Here is a 15,124-nt window from a genome sequence, read left to right as displayed (position 1 = left end):
CATTAACGTATTTTTTTTTTTTTTTTGTTTCATTGTTTTTGGGTTTTTTGATGAACTGGGAAAACATTAACGTATTTTTTTTTTTTGTTTGTTTCATTGTTTTTGGGTTTTTGATGAACTGGGAAAACATTAACATGTATTGTTTTTTTTTTTTTTTTTTATTTGTTTTTATTTTTTTTGTTGTTTTTTTTTTACCATATTGACATTAACATGTATTGTTTGTTTTTTTTTTTCCTTTTTTTACAATATTGCTGGCTGTTTAGGGTGCTGAACTGGGAAAACATTAACATGTTTTTTTTTTTTATTGTTTTTGGGGGGTTTTTTATTTTTTTTTTTACAATATTGCTGGTTGTTTAGGGTGCTGAACTGGGAAAACATTAACGTATTTTTTTTTTATTGTTTTGGGGTTTTTTGATTGTTTTTGGTTTTTTTTTTTGCAATATTGCTGGTTGTTTAGGATGTGCAGTACTGGGAAAACGTTTTTTTTTTTTTTTGTGGTTTTTTCTTTTTACCATATTACTGGTTGTTTAGGGTGCTGAACTGGGAAAACATTAACGTATTTTTTTTTTTTTTTTTCATTGTTTTTGGGTTTTTTGCTGAACTGGGAAAACATTAACATATATTTTTTTTATTGTTTTGGGGTTTTTTGATTGTTTTTGGTTTTTTTTTTTTTTTACAATATTGCTGGTTGTTTAGGGTGCAGTACTGGGAAAACGTTTTTTTTTTTTTTTGTGGTTTTTTTTTTTTACCATATTACTGGTTGTTTAGGGTGCTGAACTGGGAAAACATTAACATGTTTTTTTTTTTATTGTTTTTGGGGTGTTTTTTTTTTTTTTTTTTACAATATTGCTGGCTGTTTAGGGTGCTGAACTGGGAAAACATTAACGTATTTTTTTTTTATTGTTTTGGGGTTTTTTGATTGTTTTTGGGTTTTTTTTTTACAATATTGCTGGTTGTTTAGGATGTGCAGTACTGGGAAAACGTTTTTTTTTTTTTTTGTGGTTTTTTCTTTTTACCATATTACTGGTTGTTTAGGGTGCTGAACTGGGAAAACATTAACGTATTTTTTATTTTTTTTTTTCATTGTTTTTGGGTTTTTTGCTGAACTGGGAAAACATTAACATATATTTTTTTTATTGTTTTGGGGTTTTTTGATTGTTTTTGGTTTTTTTTTTTTTTTACAATATTGCTGGTTGTTTAGGGTGCAGTACTGGGAAAACGTTTTTTTTTTTTTTGTGTTTTTTTTTTTTTTACCATATTACTGATTGTTTAGGGTGCTGAACTGGGAAAACATTAACGTATTTTTTTTTTTTTGTTTCATTGTTTTTGGGTTTTTTGCTGAACTGGGAAAACATTAACATGTATTGTTTTTTTTTTTTTATTTTATTATTTGTTTTTATTTTTTTTGTTTGTGGTTTTTTTTTTTACCATATTGACATTAACATGTATTGGTTTTTTTTTTTTTTCGTTTTTTTACAATATTGCTGGCTGTTTAGGGTGCTGAACTGGGAAAACATTAACATGTTTTTTTTTTTATTGTTTTTGGGGTGTTTTTTATTTTTTTTTTTACAATATTGCTGGTTGTTTAGGGTGCTGAACTGGGAAAACATTAACATATATTTTTTTTTATTGTTTTGGGGTTTTTTGATTGTTTTTGGTTTTTTTTTTTTTTTTACAATATTGCTGGTTGTTTAGGGTGCAGTACTGGGAAAACGTTTTTTTTTTTTTTGTGTTTTTTTTTTTTTTACCATATTACTGATTGTTTAGGGTGCTGAACTGGGAAAACATTAACGTATTTTTTTTTTTTTGTTTCATTGTTTTTGGGTTTTTTGATGAACTGGGAAAACATTAACATGTATTGTTTTTTTTTTTTATTATTTGTTTTTATTTTTTTTGTTTTTTTTTTACCATATTGACATTAACATGTATTGTTTGTTTGTTTTTTTCCTTTTTTTACAATATTGCTGGCTGTTTAGGGTGCTGAACTGGGAAAACATTAACATGTTTTTTTTTTTTATTGTTTTTGGGGGGTTTTTTATTTATTTTTTTACAATATTGCTGGTTGTTTAGGGTGCTGAACTGGGAAAACATTAACGTATTTTTTTTTTATTGTTTTGGGGTTTTTTGATTGTTTTTGGTTTTTTTTTTTGCAATATTGCTGGTTGTTTAGGATGTGCAGTACTGGGAAAACGTTTTTTTTTTTTTTGTGGTTTTTTCTTTTTACCATATTACTGGTTGTTTAGGGTGCTGAACTGGGAAAACATTAACGTATTTTTTTTTTTTGTTTGTTTCATTGTTTTTGGGTTTTTTGCTGAACTGGGAAAACATTAACATGTATTGTTTTTTTTTTTTTTATTATTATTTGTTTTTATTTTTTTTGTTTTTTTTTTTACCATATTGACATTAACATGTATGGTTTTTTTTTTTTCCTTTTTTTACAATATTGCTGGTTGTTTAGGGTGCAGTACTGGGAAAACATTAACGTATTTTTTTTTTTTTGTTTGTTTCATTGTTTTTGGGTTTTCTGCTGAACTGGGAAAACATTAATATGTATTTTTTTTTTTTTTTGTGTTTTTTTTTTTTTTTTTTTTTTTAACCATATTGCTGGCTGTTTAGGGTGCAGAACTGGGAAAACATTAACATGTATTTTTTTTTTTTTTTTTTTATTTTTTTTACATTGCCATGTCTTGTTTCGTACAGAGAGATGACCCATCTACAGAAGGAAGTCACGGCCATTGAGACCAAACTGGAGCAGAAGAAGAGCGATCGGCACAACTTGCTCCAGGCCTGTAAGATGCAGGATATAAAGCTCCCGCTGTGTAAAGGCACCATGGAGGACATCAGCCAGGAGGAGGTACGGGACCGCATGTGTACACGCTCCATGTGCCTGTAGACGTGTTACACACTACTCCCTAAACATGAGTAATAACGTGTAATGCGGTCTGAGGGGTGGACTTGGCCTTCAACCGCTTCCTCTCCGTCCTATAGAAGAAGTCCTGCTACAGGGCGGCAGGGCTGCGCAAAATCACTGTATCTGTACCGCCATTTGTAGACACTAGAATTCACGTAAACCAATTAATTTACACGTATTGCAATTTTTTTTTTTTTTTTTCTAGCAAAGACACGGAGCAGAATATATTTCAGCCTAAATTTATGACGACATTTTTTTAATTTTTTTTTTTATTATTATTTTTTACTGAATATGTGTGCAAAAAGTCATAAATATATATTTTTTTCAAAATTGTCGTTTTTTTTTTTTTTTTTTTTTTTTTATGTACTGGACATGTTTAATAGCAAAACGTTTTTCTCAAAATTATCTTTTTTTTTATTTTTAGCGCAAAATATAAAAACCTCACAGGCGATCAAATACCACCGAAAGAAAGCTCCATTTGTGGGGGAAAAAGGGACATAAATTTCATTTGGGTGCAGCGTTGCATGACCGCGCAATTGTCAGTTAAAGTAACGAAGTGCCGCATCACAAAAAATAGCCTGGTCAGGAAGGGGGGGGGGGGAATCCTCTGGAGGGCGAGGGGTTAACCACTTGGGCTCCAGGCCATTTTTTTTTTTTTTTTTTTTAATGCAAAAATCAATATTTTTTGCTAGAAAATTTGTTAGAACCCCCAAACATTATATATATATTTATTTTTTAATTTTAATAAGGGGGAGGGGTTAACCACTTGGGCTTCAGGCCATTTTATGACTTTTTTTAAATGCAAAAATTTATATTTTTTGCTCGAAAATTTGTTAGAACCCCCTATATATATATTTATTTATTTTAATAAGGGGGAGGGGGTTAACCATTTGGGCTCCAGGCCATTTTATGACTTTTTTTTAAAAAAAAATTTTAAATGCAAAAATCAATATTTTTTGCTAGAAAATTTGTTACAACCCCCTATATTTATTTATTTATTTTAATAAGGGGGAGGGGTTAACCACTTGGGCTCCTGGACATTTTATGACTTTTTTTTATTTTTTTAAATGCAAAAATCTATATTTTTTGCTAGAAAATTCGTTAGAACCCCAAACATTTTATTTATTTATATATATATATATATATATATATATATATATAAATTTAATTTTAATAAGGGGGAGGGGTTAACCACTTGGCTCCGGGCCACTTTATAACTTTTTTTTTTTAAATGCAAAAATCTATCATTTTTGCTAGTAAATTAGTTAGAACCCCCCCCAAAATTATATATTTATTTTTTTAAAGCGGAGGCCCTAGGTAATAAAATGGTGGATTTTACAAATTTTTTTAGGTCACATGGTATTTACGCAACGCTTTTTCAAATGCATTTTTTTGGGGGGAAATACTTTTTTTTTTTTTTTTTAATTTTAATGCAAAAGAACAATAGAAAAGCCAATTTTTTTGTAAAGTATAAAAGATGATGTTACGCTGCACTCAAATTAAATTTTAAGTCCTTTTTTTTTTTTTTTTCTTTTCCCACAAATTGAGCTTTCTTTCAGTGATATTTGATCGTCTGTGTGGTTATTTTTGCGCTATTAAAAAAAAAAAGAACCGACAATTTTGAGAAAAAAAAATTTTTTTTTTACTTTTTGCTGTTGAACATGTCCAGTAAAAAATATTTTAAAAATCAAATTTCGTCATAAATTAAGGCCAAAATGTATTCTGCTCGGACTGTATCCCGGCCGGGACCCGGTGATTGACATCCCTAGCTGCCAATGGCAACGCAGATAGGTTCCGCGTGCACCCCCCCCCCCCCCCGGAATTTCACGTCACCTGTGTGTGTGTGTATATATATAATGTGATTTTGTGCTGCCCTGACGCCCTGTAGCAGTATTTCCTCTATAGGGCAGCGGTCAAGTGGTTAAAAATATTTTTTTTACATTTATTTTATTTTTTTTTTTTTACATTTATTTTTTATTTTAATTTTTCTTTTCACTGTTGCTTTTATTTTTATTTTTTTCTTTATCACTTTTATTGCTGTCACAAGGAATGTAAACATCCTCTGTGACAGCAATAGGCCTGCGACAGGTACTCTTTATAGAGGGATCTGACCTCAAATCCCTCCTTTGCACTTAAAAGCCTTCGAAACACCAAGATCAATTTTTTTTTTCTTTCTTTGAAGGCTTTCATTTTTTTTTTTACGTTTATTTTTTTTACACTTTTGCTTTAATTTTTTTTTTTTACAAATATTTAATTTATTTTTATACACTTGCTTTAATTTTTTTTTTTTACAATTATTTAATATATTTATTTTTGTACACTATTGCTTTATGGTTTTTTTTAGACTTTTGCTTTATCTGACGCTTGATCTGACCTCAAATCCCTCCTTTTGCACTTAAAAGCCTTCGAAACACCAAGATCGATTTTTTTTTTTTTTGTTTTTTTTTTTGTTTTTGTTTTTGTTTGTTTTTTTTCCATTGAAGGCTTTCATTTTATTTATTTTTTTTCACATTTATTTTGTTTTTTTTTTGCACCAAGATCAAAAATGTTTTTTTTTCTTTGAAGGCTTTCATTTTTTTTACATTTATTTTATTTTGTTTAGTTTTTTTTTTTTTGTTTTTTTTTTTTACACCAAGATCAATTTTTTTTTTCTTTGAAGGTTTTTATTTTATTTTTTTTCACATTTATGTTATTTTTTTTCCACCAAGATCAAAAATTTTGTTTTTCTTTGAAGGCTTTAATTTTTTTTTTACATTTATTTTATTGTTTACAGTTTTGTTTTTTTTTGTCTTTTTACACCAAGATCAATTTTTATTTTTCTTTGAAGGCTTTAATTTTTTTTACATTTATTCTATTGATTTTTTTTTACACCAAGATCGATTTTTTTTTTTGAAAGCTTTCATTTTTTTTTACATTTATTTTATTTTTTTTAGTGTTTTTTTTTACACCGAGATCGTTTTTTTATTATTTTTTTTTTAAATGGCGCCTATTTGTTTCTGAGTAAGGCCGGCCATACACGGGTCAAAATTCAACCGATTTTTTTTGTCTGAAAATCGGACCTGAGAATAATCGGCCGATTCCCGCTCTGTTAGTGGGGTCAATGGCACCGGCCGATTTTCGTGGTTTCTCCCCTTTTCGGTGATCGGGCGTGTTGGAAAATTTGTAAAAAACGACCGATTTTTGACTCCATGGTCAAAACGTACGATCGTTTTTCTGAATAGAATATGCGCATGAGCCGTGACCTGGAAGGACCAGAAGTCTTGCCTGTTATATGGGGGGAACTTTACGACTCGGTCGGCCAATTTTCAAAATCATCGATGGCGTCGGATTACCGAGCGAACGACGTTTTTGATTTTCGGACGAGGAATCGTTGGGGATTTGTCCCGTGTATGGCCGGCATTAACTGCGTGTTGTTGTTGGTTCTCAGGGCGAGGAATCGGTCAGCAGCTCCCAGAAATCGTCCACGGTCTACAAACGCGAAGCGTTGATCGAGATCGACTACAGCGAGCTCTCGGAGGACCTGAAGGTAGGTGCTGGAACCGCAGGGGTCGCAGGGGTCTCAGTACGGCGTTCGCTCCCGGTTCGCGGCTTTGACCCCGCCTCTTTTCTCGCAGGATGCGGTGGCGGACGACGATATCAAGCAGGAGATGAGCGCTTTGCAGCAGAAGCTGAATGAACAGCAAAGCGTCCTCCAGCGAATCGCCGCCCCCAACATGAAGGCCATGGAGAAGCTGGAGAGCGTCCGAGACAAGTTCCAGGAGACGTCTGACGGTGAGTGAGGGCGACCGCGACGCGGCGCAAGAACATCGTGCGGCACTTTACCGCCCGGCGTCGATCCCGCGGACGCAAATTGATCCTGCCAGCTGTTAATTTAACCCCTCGCCCTCCTGAGGATTTACCACCCCCCCTTCCTGACCAAGCCATTTGTTGCGCCATGGCGCTGCGTTACGTTAACAATCGCGCGGTCCCGCAACGCCGCACCTAAATGACATTAACGGCCTTTTTTTTTCATACGAATTGAGCTTTCTTTTGGTGGTATTTGATCACTTTTTTTTTTTTTTGCGCTAGAAAAATTGAAACACTTTTGAGAAAAACTTTTGCTGTTAAAAAAAAATTTCCAGTAAAAAAAAATTTTTTTAAATCAAAAAAAGTGACAATTTTGAGAAAAAAATTTGCTATTAAGCATGTCCAGTAAAAACAAAAACTTTAAAAAAAACCAAAAAAACTTTTTGCTATTAAAAAACAAATGTCCAATGAAAAAAATTTTAAAAATCAAAACAACAATTTTGAGAACTTTTTGCTATTAAACCTGTCAAGTAAAATTTAAAAAAAAAATAAAAAAAGTGACAATTTTCAGAACTTTGTTATTAAACATGTCCAGTAAAATGTTTTTTAAAAAAGTGACAATTTTGAGAAACTTTTTGCTATTAACCATTAGCCGCCCGGCCAATAGCCGTTTGGCGGCTTGAAAAGCGCTGCAGCTTTCCGGGTCCACGCCATTTGGCGTGCTCCCGCACATGCGCCGTTTGCGCTATTGCAGAGCGGCGCAGCAGCGGGATCTGTCACCGCCCGTGCACCTCGGACACGGCCGATGACAGATCCGAGTACCGGCTCCCGTTGCCGGTACCATGTGACCTGCCGCGACCAATCACAGCAGGTCACATGACAGTTGTATACAATGGATGGCTTCATTCATGATGCCATCCATTGTATACTAGTGCCTAGCTGTGAATGGTCACAGCTAATCACATGCACATGTCATGTGATTAGCTGTGACCAAATCACAGCTAAGCACAAAAAAAAAAAAAAAAAAAAAAAGCTGAATGAATCGATGTCATTCAGGTAAATGCTTGCTTATAGCAAAGTAATTCTTTGCTATAAGCAAATTGTGTAAAAAAAAAAAAAAAAAAAAATACTGATCACTTCCCCAAAGTAGTACAATGTTACTATGGTAACATTGTACTATTTTGGTCATAGTAAAATATGAAAAAAAATCTTAAAAAAAATAAAAAAAAAATGTAATAAAAAATTAAATATAATAAAAAAATAAAAAAAAATTAAAAAAAAATATAATTTTTTTTTTTTTCATACTGTCACCAGTCAGTGTCCCTGTTCACCGCCATGCCAGTTATATGATGACGCTGTACTGCACTGGTGACAGTATGTAAAAAAAAAATAGTGAAAATAATATTTTTCATTTTTTCATTTTCGGAAAAATTATGACAAAAAAATACAACTTCAAAAAACTCGCCATGCCTCTTATGAAGTACGTCGGACTGTCTACTCTGCAAAAAGGGGTCATTTGGGGGATATCTGTCCTGTTCTGACATTTGGGGGATATCTGTACTGTCCTGACATTTGGGGGATATCTGTACTGTCCTGACATTTGGGGGATATCTGTACTATTCTGACATTCTTGGACCTCAAGAAATTAGATTGGCTGTCAGTACTTCAGGATTGATCAATTTTCAGATCTATACCATAGTTTGTGAACTCTATAACTTTCCTACAAACTAAATAATACATCTAATTTGGGTTATTTTCACCAAAGACATGTAGCAGAATACATCTCGGCCTAAATTTATGAAGAACAATTATTTATTTGTAAACTTTTATAACAGAAACAAAGAAAAATGTGTTTTTTTTTCAAAATTTTTGGTCTTTTTTTGTTAATTTAGCAAAAAATAAAAACCCCAGCGGTGATTAAATACCACCAAAAGAAAGCTCTAGTTGTGTGAAGAAAATGATAAAATTTTAGTTTGGGTACAATGTTGTATGACTGCGCAATTGTCATTCAAAGTGTGAGAGCGCTGAAACCTGAAAAATGGCCTGGGGGGCAGGAAGGGGTAAAAGTGCCCGGTATGGAAACGGTTAAACATGTCCAGTAAAATTTAAAAAAAAAATAAAAAAGTGACAATTTCGAGAAAAACATTTTGCTATTATGTCCTGTAAAAAAAAAAAAGTAAAAAAATTACAATTTTTAGAAAACTTTTTGCTATGTAAAAAAAAAAATTAAAAACCAAAAAAAGAACGACAATTTTGAAAACTTTTTGCTATTAAACATGTCCAGTAAAAAAATGTTTTAAAAAATCAAATAAGAGCAACAATTTTGGGAGAAACGTTTTGCTATTAAACATGTTCAGTAAAAAAAACTGTAAGAAAAATTAAAACAAAAGACTGACAATTTTTGAGAAACTTTTTGCTATTAAACATGTCCAGTAAAATTTAAAAAAAAAAATTTAAAAAAGTGGCAATTTTGAGAAAGTTTTGCTATTAATCATGTCCTGTAAAAAAAAAAAAAAAAAATTAAAAAAAATTACAATTTTTAGATAAACTTTTTGCTATGTAAAAAATCAAAAAAAGAACGACAATTTTGAGAACTTTTTGCTATTAAACATCCAGTAAAATTTTTTTTAAAAAAAATCAAAACAAGAGCAACAATTTTGAGAAAAACTTTTTGCTATTAAACATGTTCAGTAACAAAAAAAATTTTTTTTTTAAAAAGCTACAATTTTGAGAGAAACTTTTTCTTATTAAACATGTTGAGTAAAATAAAAATTTAAAAAAGCTACAATTTTGAGAAAAACGTTTTGCTATTAAGCATGTCCAGTAAAAAAAAATTTAAAAATAAAAAGACAATTTTGAGAAAAACATTTGCTATTAAAAAAAGATGTCCAGTGAAAAAAATTTAAAAAATCAAGACCTACAATTTTGAGAGAAACTTTTTGCTATTAAACATGTCCCGTAAAAGAATTAAAAAAATCAAAAAAACTCACAATTTTGAGAAAAACTTTTTGCTGTTAGACATGTCCAGAAAAATTTAAAAAAAAAAAAAACATTGAGAAAAACGTTTTGCGATTAATCATGTCCTGTAAAAAAAAATAAAACTTTTTGCTATAAAAAAAAAAAATCCAGTAATAAAAATTTTAAAAATCAAAAAACGACAATTTTGAGAACTTTTTGCTATTAAACATGTCCAATAAAAAAAGAGGCACAATTTTGAGAAACTTTTTGCCCCTCGCAGTCCCGCTAGAAGTCGCTGATCGCCGCCATTACTAGTATGAAATAAATAAAAATTCTGGTATATATACCGCCATTTGTAGATGCCATTCCTTTCAAACCAATTAATATACAATTATTGGGGGTTTTTTTTATTTTTTATTTTTTTTGTGTTTTTTTTTTTTTTTTTTTTTTTTTAGCAAAGACACGGAGCAGTATAAATTTTGGCCTTAATTTATGAAGAATTTAGATTTTTTTTTTTTTTTTTTTTTTTTTAATCTTTTTATTGGACATGTTTTATGGCAAAAAGTCATGTTTTTTTTTTCTATTTTTTGTATCTATTTACTCGGCGTAACATCATCTTTTATATTTTAAAAAAAAAAAACTTATGTGTTGTGGTCCTTTTGCATTGAAATAAAAAAAATAATTTTTTCCCCCAAAAAAAATTGCAAAACCCACCATTTTATTCTTTAGAGCCTTTTTTTTTTTTTTTTTTTTTTTGTCACACGGCATTTGCGCGGCATATTTTCAAATGCAACTTTTTTGGGAAAAAATAAAATTTAATTGTTGGGGAGGAGTGGGGCGTGTCTGCGCGGGGGGGGGGGGGTGTCTGCGCAAGGGGGGGGGTAGGGGGGTGCATGCCATCTTCTCACACCACGTTCTTGCTGCTGCAGAGTTTGAAGCGGCTCGTAAACGAGCCAAGAAAGCCAAGCAGACCTTCGAGCAGACGAAGAAGGAAAGGTTCGATCGGTTCAACGCTTGCTTCGAGTCGGTGGCGACCAACATCGATGAGATCTACAAGGCCTTGTCCAGAAACAGCAGCGCTCAGGTGAGACCTCCGAGACCTTCCTCGTGGATTCTCCAAAGAGGCCCCTCGTGGATTCTCCAAAGAGGCCCCTCGTGGATTCCCCATGGAGGCCCCTCGTGGATTCCCCATGGAGGCCCCTCGTGGATTCCCCATGGAGGCCCCTCGTGGATTCCCCATGGAGGCCCCTCGTGGATTCCCCATGGAGGCCCCTCGTGGATTCCCCATGGAGGCCCCTCGTGGATTCCCCATGGAGGCCCCTCGTGGATTCCCCATGGAGGCCCCTCGTGGATTCCCCATGGAGGCCCCTCGTGGATTCCCCATGGAGGCCCCTCGTGGATTCCCCATGGAGGCCCCTCGTGGATTCCCCATGGAGGCCCCTCGTGGATTCTCCATAGGAGCCCCCTCGTGGATTCTCCATAGGGGCCCCCTCGTGGATTCTCCATAGGGGGCCCCTCGTGGATTCTCCATAGGGGGCCCCTCGTGGATTCTCCATAGGGGGCCCCTCGTGGATTCTCCATAGGGGGCCCCTCGTGGATTCTCCATAGGGGGCCCCTCGTGGATTCTCCATAGGGGGCCCCTCGTGGATTCTCCATAGGGGGCCCCTCGTGGATTCTCCATAGGGGGCCCCTCGTGGATTCTCCATAGGGGGCCCCTCGTGGATTCTCCATAGGGGGCCCCTCGTGGATTCTCCATAGGGGGCCCCTCGTGGATTCTCCATAGGGGGCCCCTCGTGGATTCTCCATAGGGGGCCCCTCGTGGATTCTCCATAGGGGGCCCCTCGTGGATTCTCCATAGGGGGCCCCTCGTGGATTCTCCATAGGGGGCCCCTCGTGGATTCTCCATAGGGGGCCCCTCGTGGATTCTCCATAGGGGGCCCCTCGTGGATTCTCCATAGGGGGCCCCTCGTGGATTCTCCATAGGAGGCCCCTCGTGGATTCTCCATAGAGGCCCCATGGACCTGACTCTTACCCTATCTTCCTATGGGCAGGCTTTCCTGGGACCGGAGAACCCCGAGGAACCCTACTTGGATGGAATCAACTACAACTGTGTGGCCCCGGGGAAGCGGTTCCGGCCTATGGACAACTTGTCTGGAGGAGAGAAGACGGTGGCGGCTCTGGCCCTGCTCTTCGCTATCCACAGGTAAGTGGGGAACCCGGCTGTCCTGACCCGTTGGGTCCATATTGGTTGGTAAAGTGGTCACAGCAATGCCACCGAACCCCAAAGTGCTACTTACCTTTTATTTATTATTATTTATTATTTTATTAATTATTATTTTATTAATTTTATTTATTATTATTTTATTTATTATTTTATTTTTTTAATTTTTATTATTTTATTAATTTTTTTTAGTTATTTTTTTTTTTTTTCCCTGTACTACGGTTTTCCCTTTTTTTTGCTCGTTAGTTACAAGCCGTCGCCGTTCTTCGTTCTGGATGAGATAGACGCTGCTCTGGATAACACCAACATCGGGAAGGTGAGCGCGTTCACTATATCCGCCCTCCCCGGACCCGCGTTCACTATATCCGCCCTCCCCGGACCCCGCGTTCACTATATCCGCCCTCCCCGGACCCCGCGTTCACTATATACAGTCTCCCCGGACCCCGCGTTCACTATATCCGCCCTCCCCGGACCCCGCGTTCACTATATCCGCCCTCCCCGGACCCCGCGTTCACTATATCCGCCCTCCCCGGACCCCGCATTCACTATATCCGCTCTCCCCGGGCCCCGCGTTCACTATATCCGCCCTCCCCGGACCCCGCATTCACTATATCCGCTCTCCCCGGGCCCCGCGTTCACTATATCCGCCCTCCCCGGACCCCGCGTTCACTATATCCGCCCTCCCCGGACCCCGCATTCACTATATCCGCTCTCCCCGGGCCCCGCGTTCACTATATCCGCCCTCCCCGGACCCCGCATTCACTATATCCGCCCTCCCCGGACCCGCGTTCACTATATCCGCCCTCCCCGGACCCCGCATTCACTATATCCGCTCTCCCCAGACCCCGCATTCACTATATCCGCTCTCCCCGGACCCCGCATTCACTATATCCGCTCTCCCCGGACCCCGCATTCACTATATCCGCTCTCCCCGGACCCCGCATTCACTATATCCGCTCTCCCCGCACCCCGCATTCACTATATCCGCTCTCCCCGGACCCCGCATTCACTATATCCGCTCTCCCCGGACCCCGCATTCACTATACCCGCTCTCCCCGGACCCCGCATTCACTATATCCGCTCTCCCCGGACCCCGCATTCACTATATCCCCTCCCCCCGGACCCCGCATTCACTATATCTGGTCTCCCCGGACCCCGCATTCACTATACCCGCTCTCCCCGGACCCCGCATTCACTATATCCGCTCTCCCCGGACCCCGCATTCACTATATCCGCTCTCCCCGGACCCCGCATTCACTATATCCTCTCTCCCCGGACCCCGCATTCACTATATCCGCTCTCCCCGGACCCCGCATTCACTATATCCGCTCTCCCAGTCTAATAAAGTGCTCAAGTAACTGATCAACAGATTGCACAGCTAATTTCAGAGATGGGTTTCTTCGCTCGGTATCAGTAGAGCCAACTTAGTTCCTTTTATAGATCGGCGCCATTTTTACTGGTTTTTGTGCTTTTCTTTCTTCCTCTGTAGGTGGCCAACTATATTAAAGAGCAGTCGATGACCAACTTCCAGGCGATCGTCATCTCCCTGAAGGAGGAGTTCTACACCAAGGCCGAAAGTTTAGTTGGCGTTTACCCCGAGGTAAGTGAGCGTCGGGATGGAACCATCGACCTGGACTCCGATGTTGGGGGATGTGCACTGCATTTGTACATGTGATAAAGATGCCTTTTTTTGTTTTTTTTTTATTAATTTTTTTTTTTTTTTTAATTTTGTTTTGCTTTTGTTTTTTTTGTCTTTTGCAGCAAGGTGACTGTGTGATCAGCAAAGTACTGACCTTTGATCTCACCAATTACCCAGATGCCAACCCAAACCCCAACGACCAATAGCGGACATCGCCTTCGGGACTTTTATAAAAACTTTTGATTTGTGGACCCCGGCTCCCTCCTTTCCCCTGTTTACCCCAAAACTTGATTGGAGGATGTTTCCTTCTTTTTTTTTTTTTTATTTTTATTTTTTTTTTCTTCATTTTTTTGTTCTCCTTTTTTTTAATTTTTTTTCTCTTTTTTTTTTAATTTCTTTTTTTTTCTCCCTTTTTTTTCTCCTTTTGTTCTCCTTTTTTTAATTTCTTTTTTCTCTTTTTTTTTAATTTCTTTTTTTTCTCCCTTTTTTTTCTCCTTTTGTTCTCCTTTTTTTAATTTCTTTTTTCTCCTTTTTTCTTTTTTTTTTAAATTCTCCTTTTTTCTCTTTTTTTTTTTCTCCTTTTTTCTCTTTTTTTTTCTCCTTTTTTCTCTTTTTTAATTTCTTTTTTTTTCTCCCTTTTTTTTCTCCTTTTGTTCTCCTTTTTTTAATTTCTTTTTTCTTTAATTTCTTTTTTCTCCTTTTTTCTCTTTTTTTTAATTTCTTTTTTTTTTTTTCCCTTTTTTTTCTCCTTTTTTCTCCTTTTTTCTCTTTTTTTTCTCCTTTTTGTTCTCCTTTTTTTAATTTCTTTTTTCTCTTTTTTTTTTCTCCTTTTTTCCCTTTTTTTTTCTCCTTTTTTTTTCCCGTTTTTTTTTAACTTATTACAAAAAGCGATCTGATTTCTGTAACCCCAGGAATTATGTACACAGGCCCAAATCACAAAAGCCACAAAGCAGTCTGGCAGACTTTACCCCCCCCCCCCCCCCCCATGATTTTAATCATTGTTATGGTGTAATTATCACATCCTTTTTTTTTTTTTTTCTTTACCCCTTCAGTAATATCATGTTTAGTGCTCAACAAACCCCTCCCTCCCCAAAAAAAAATGTTTCGTAGGTAATGGCTGCGCCTTTTATCACTTCTGCCGATGTAAGCGCTTCTTTTCTTACTTTTAGTGTTTTTGTTTTTCGTGTTTTGCAATAAAGAGAGTCTGACTTTTAAATGGTCTGTTTTGCATTCTTGACACACTTGTTACCCGGCCGGTGATTTCCCTCCATTCCAGGCCGGGTTTTCAGTATTCTGATCGTTTGACGGACAATCACTCCGCCGTGCAACACCGTACCCAAATGTAATTCTATATTATTATTTTTTTTCTTTATCCTCTGGGTGTTAGAAAAACAGGGAAAACGGGCCAAACAGATTCCCCTCTTGGAAAGTAGACACTCGAAGCCGGGGGTGGCAACCTGCGAGAGGTGGAGATCTCACTGAACAAGAAAGAGATCAAAGATCACTGGGGTGCAAATTTTTTTTTTCTTTTCTTTAAATGGTAAAAAAAACCATGCGCAAGACTGAAGGGGAGGAGCCGGTACACCTGTGGAAGACTGAAGGGGAGGAG

The 15,124-nt window shown here is 36.6% G+C and overlaps 1 protein-coding gene across 1 annotated transcript in view; it reads left to right on the top strand.

Moving 5' to 3' along the window:
- The window catches only part of LOC149428156 (structural maintenance of chromosomes protein 1A-like), a gene marked incomplete at its 5' end in the record, with an annotated part of 53,450 nt that extends 38,719 nt beyond the window's left edge, over positions 1–14,731 (top strand). The window contains 8 exons of the mRNA XM_089667653.1: positions 2,701–2,854; positions 6,339–6,437; positions 6,526–6,682; positions 10,585–10,739; positions 11,707–11,858; positions 12,123–12,192; positions 13,366–13,476; positions 13,638–14,731. Coding sequence (XP_089523779.1) covers positions 2,701–2,854; positions 6,339–6,437; positions 6,526–6,682; positions 10,585–10,739; positions 11,707–11,858; positions 12,123–12,192; positions 13,366–13,476; positions 13,638–13,721 — 982 coding nt within the window. The remainder of the gene's footprint in view (positions 1–2,700; positions 2,855–6,338; positions 6,438–6,525; positions 6,683–10,584; positions 10,740–11,706; positions 11,859–12,122; positions 12,193–13,365; positions 13,477–13,637) is intronic.
- Positions 14,732–15,124: the final 393 nt, after the last annotated feature.

The sequence above is a fragment of the Staurois parvus genome, unplaced genomic scaffold (assembly GCF_062004578.1).
Source record: "Staurois parvus isolate SC_StPar_1 unplaced genomic scaffold, SC_StPar_1.0 ptg003465l, whole genome shotgun sequence".
Taxonomy (NCBI): domain Eukaryota; kingdom Metazoa; phylum Chordata; class Amphibia; order Anura; family Ranidae; genus Staurois; species Staurois parvus.
The sequence above is the reverse complement of the archived record's forward strand: the minus strand, read 5'-3'. Positions and strand labels throughout refer to the sequence as shown.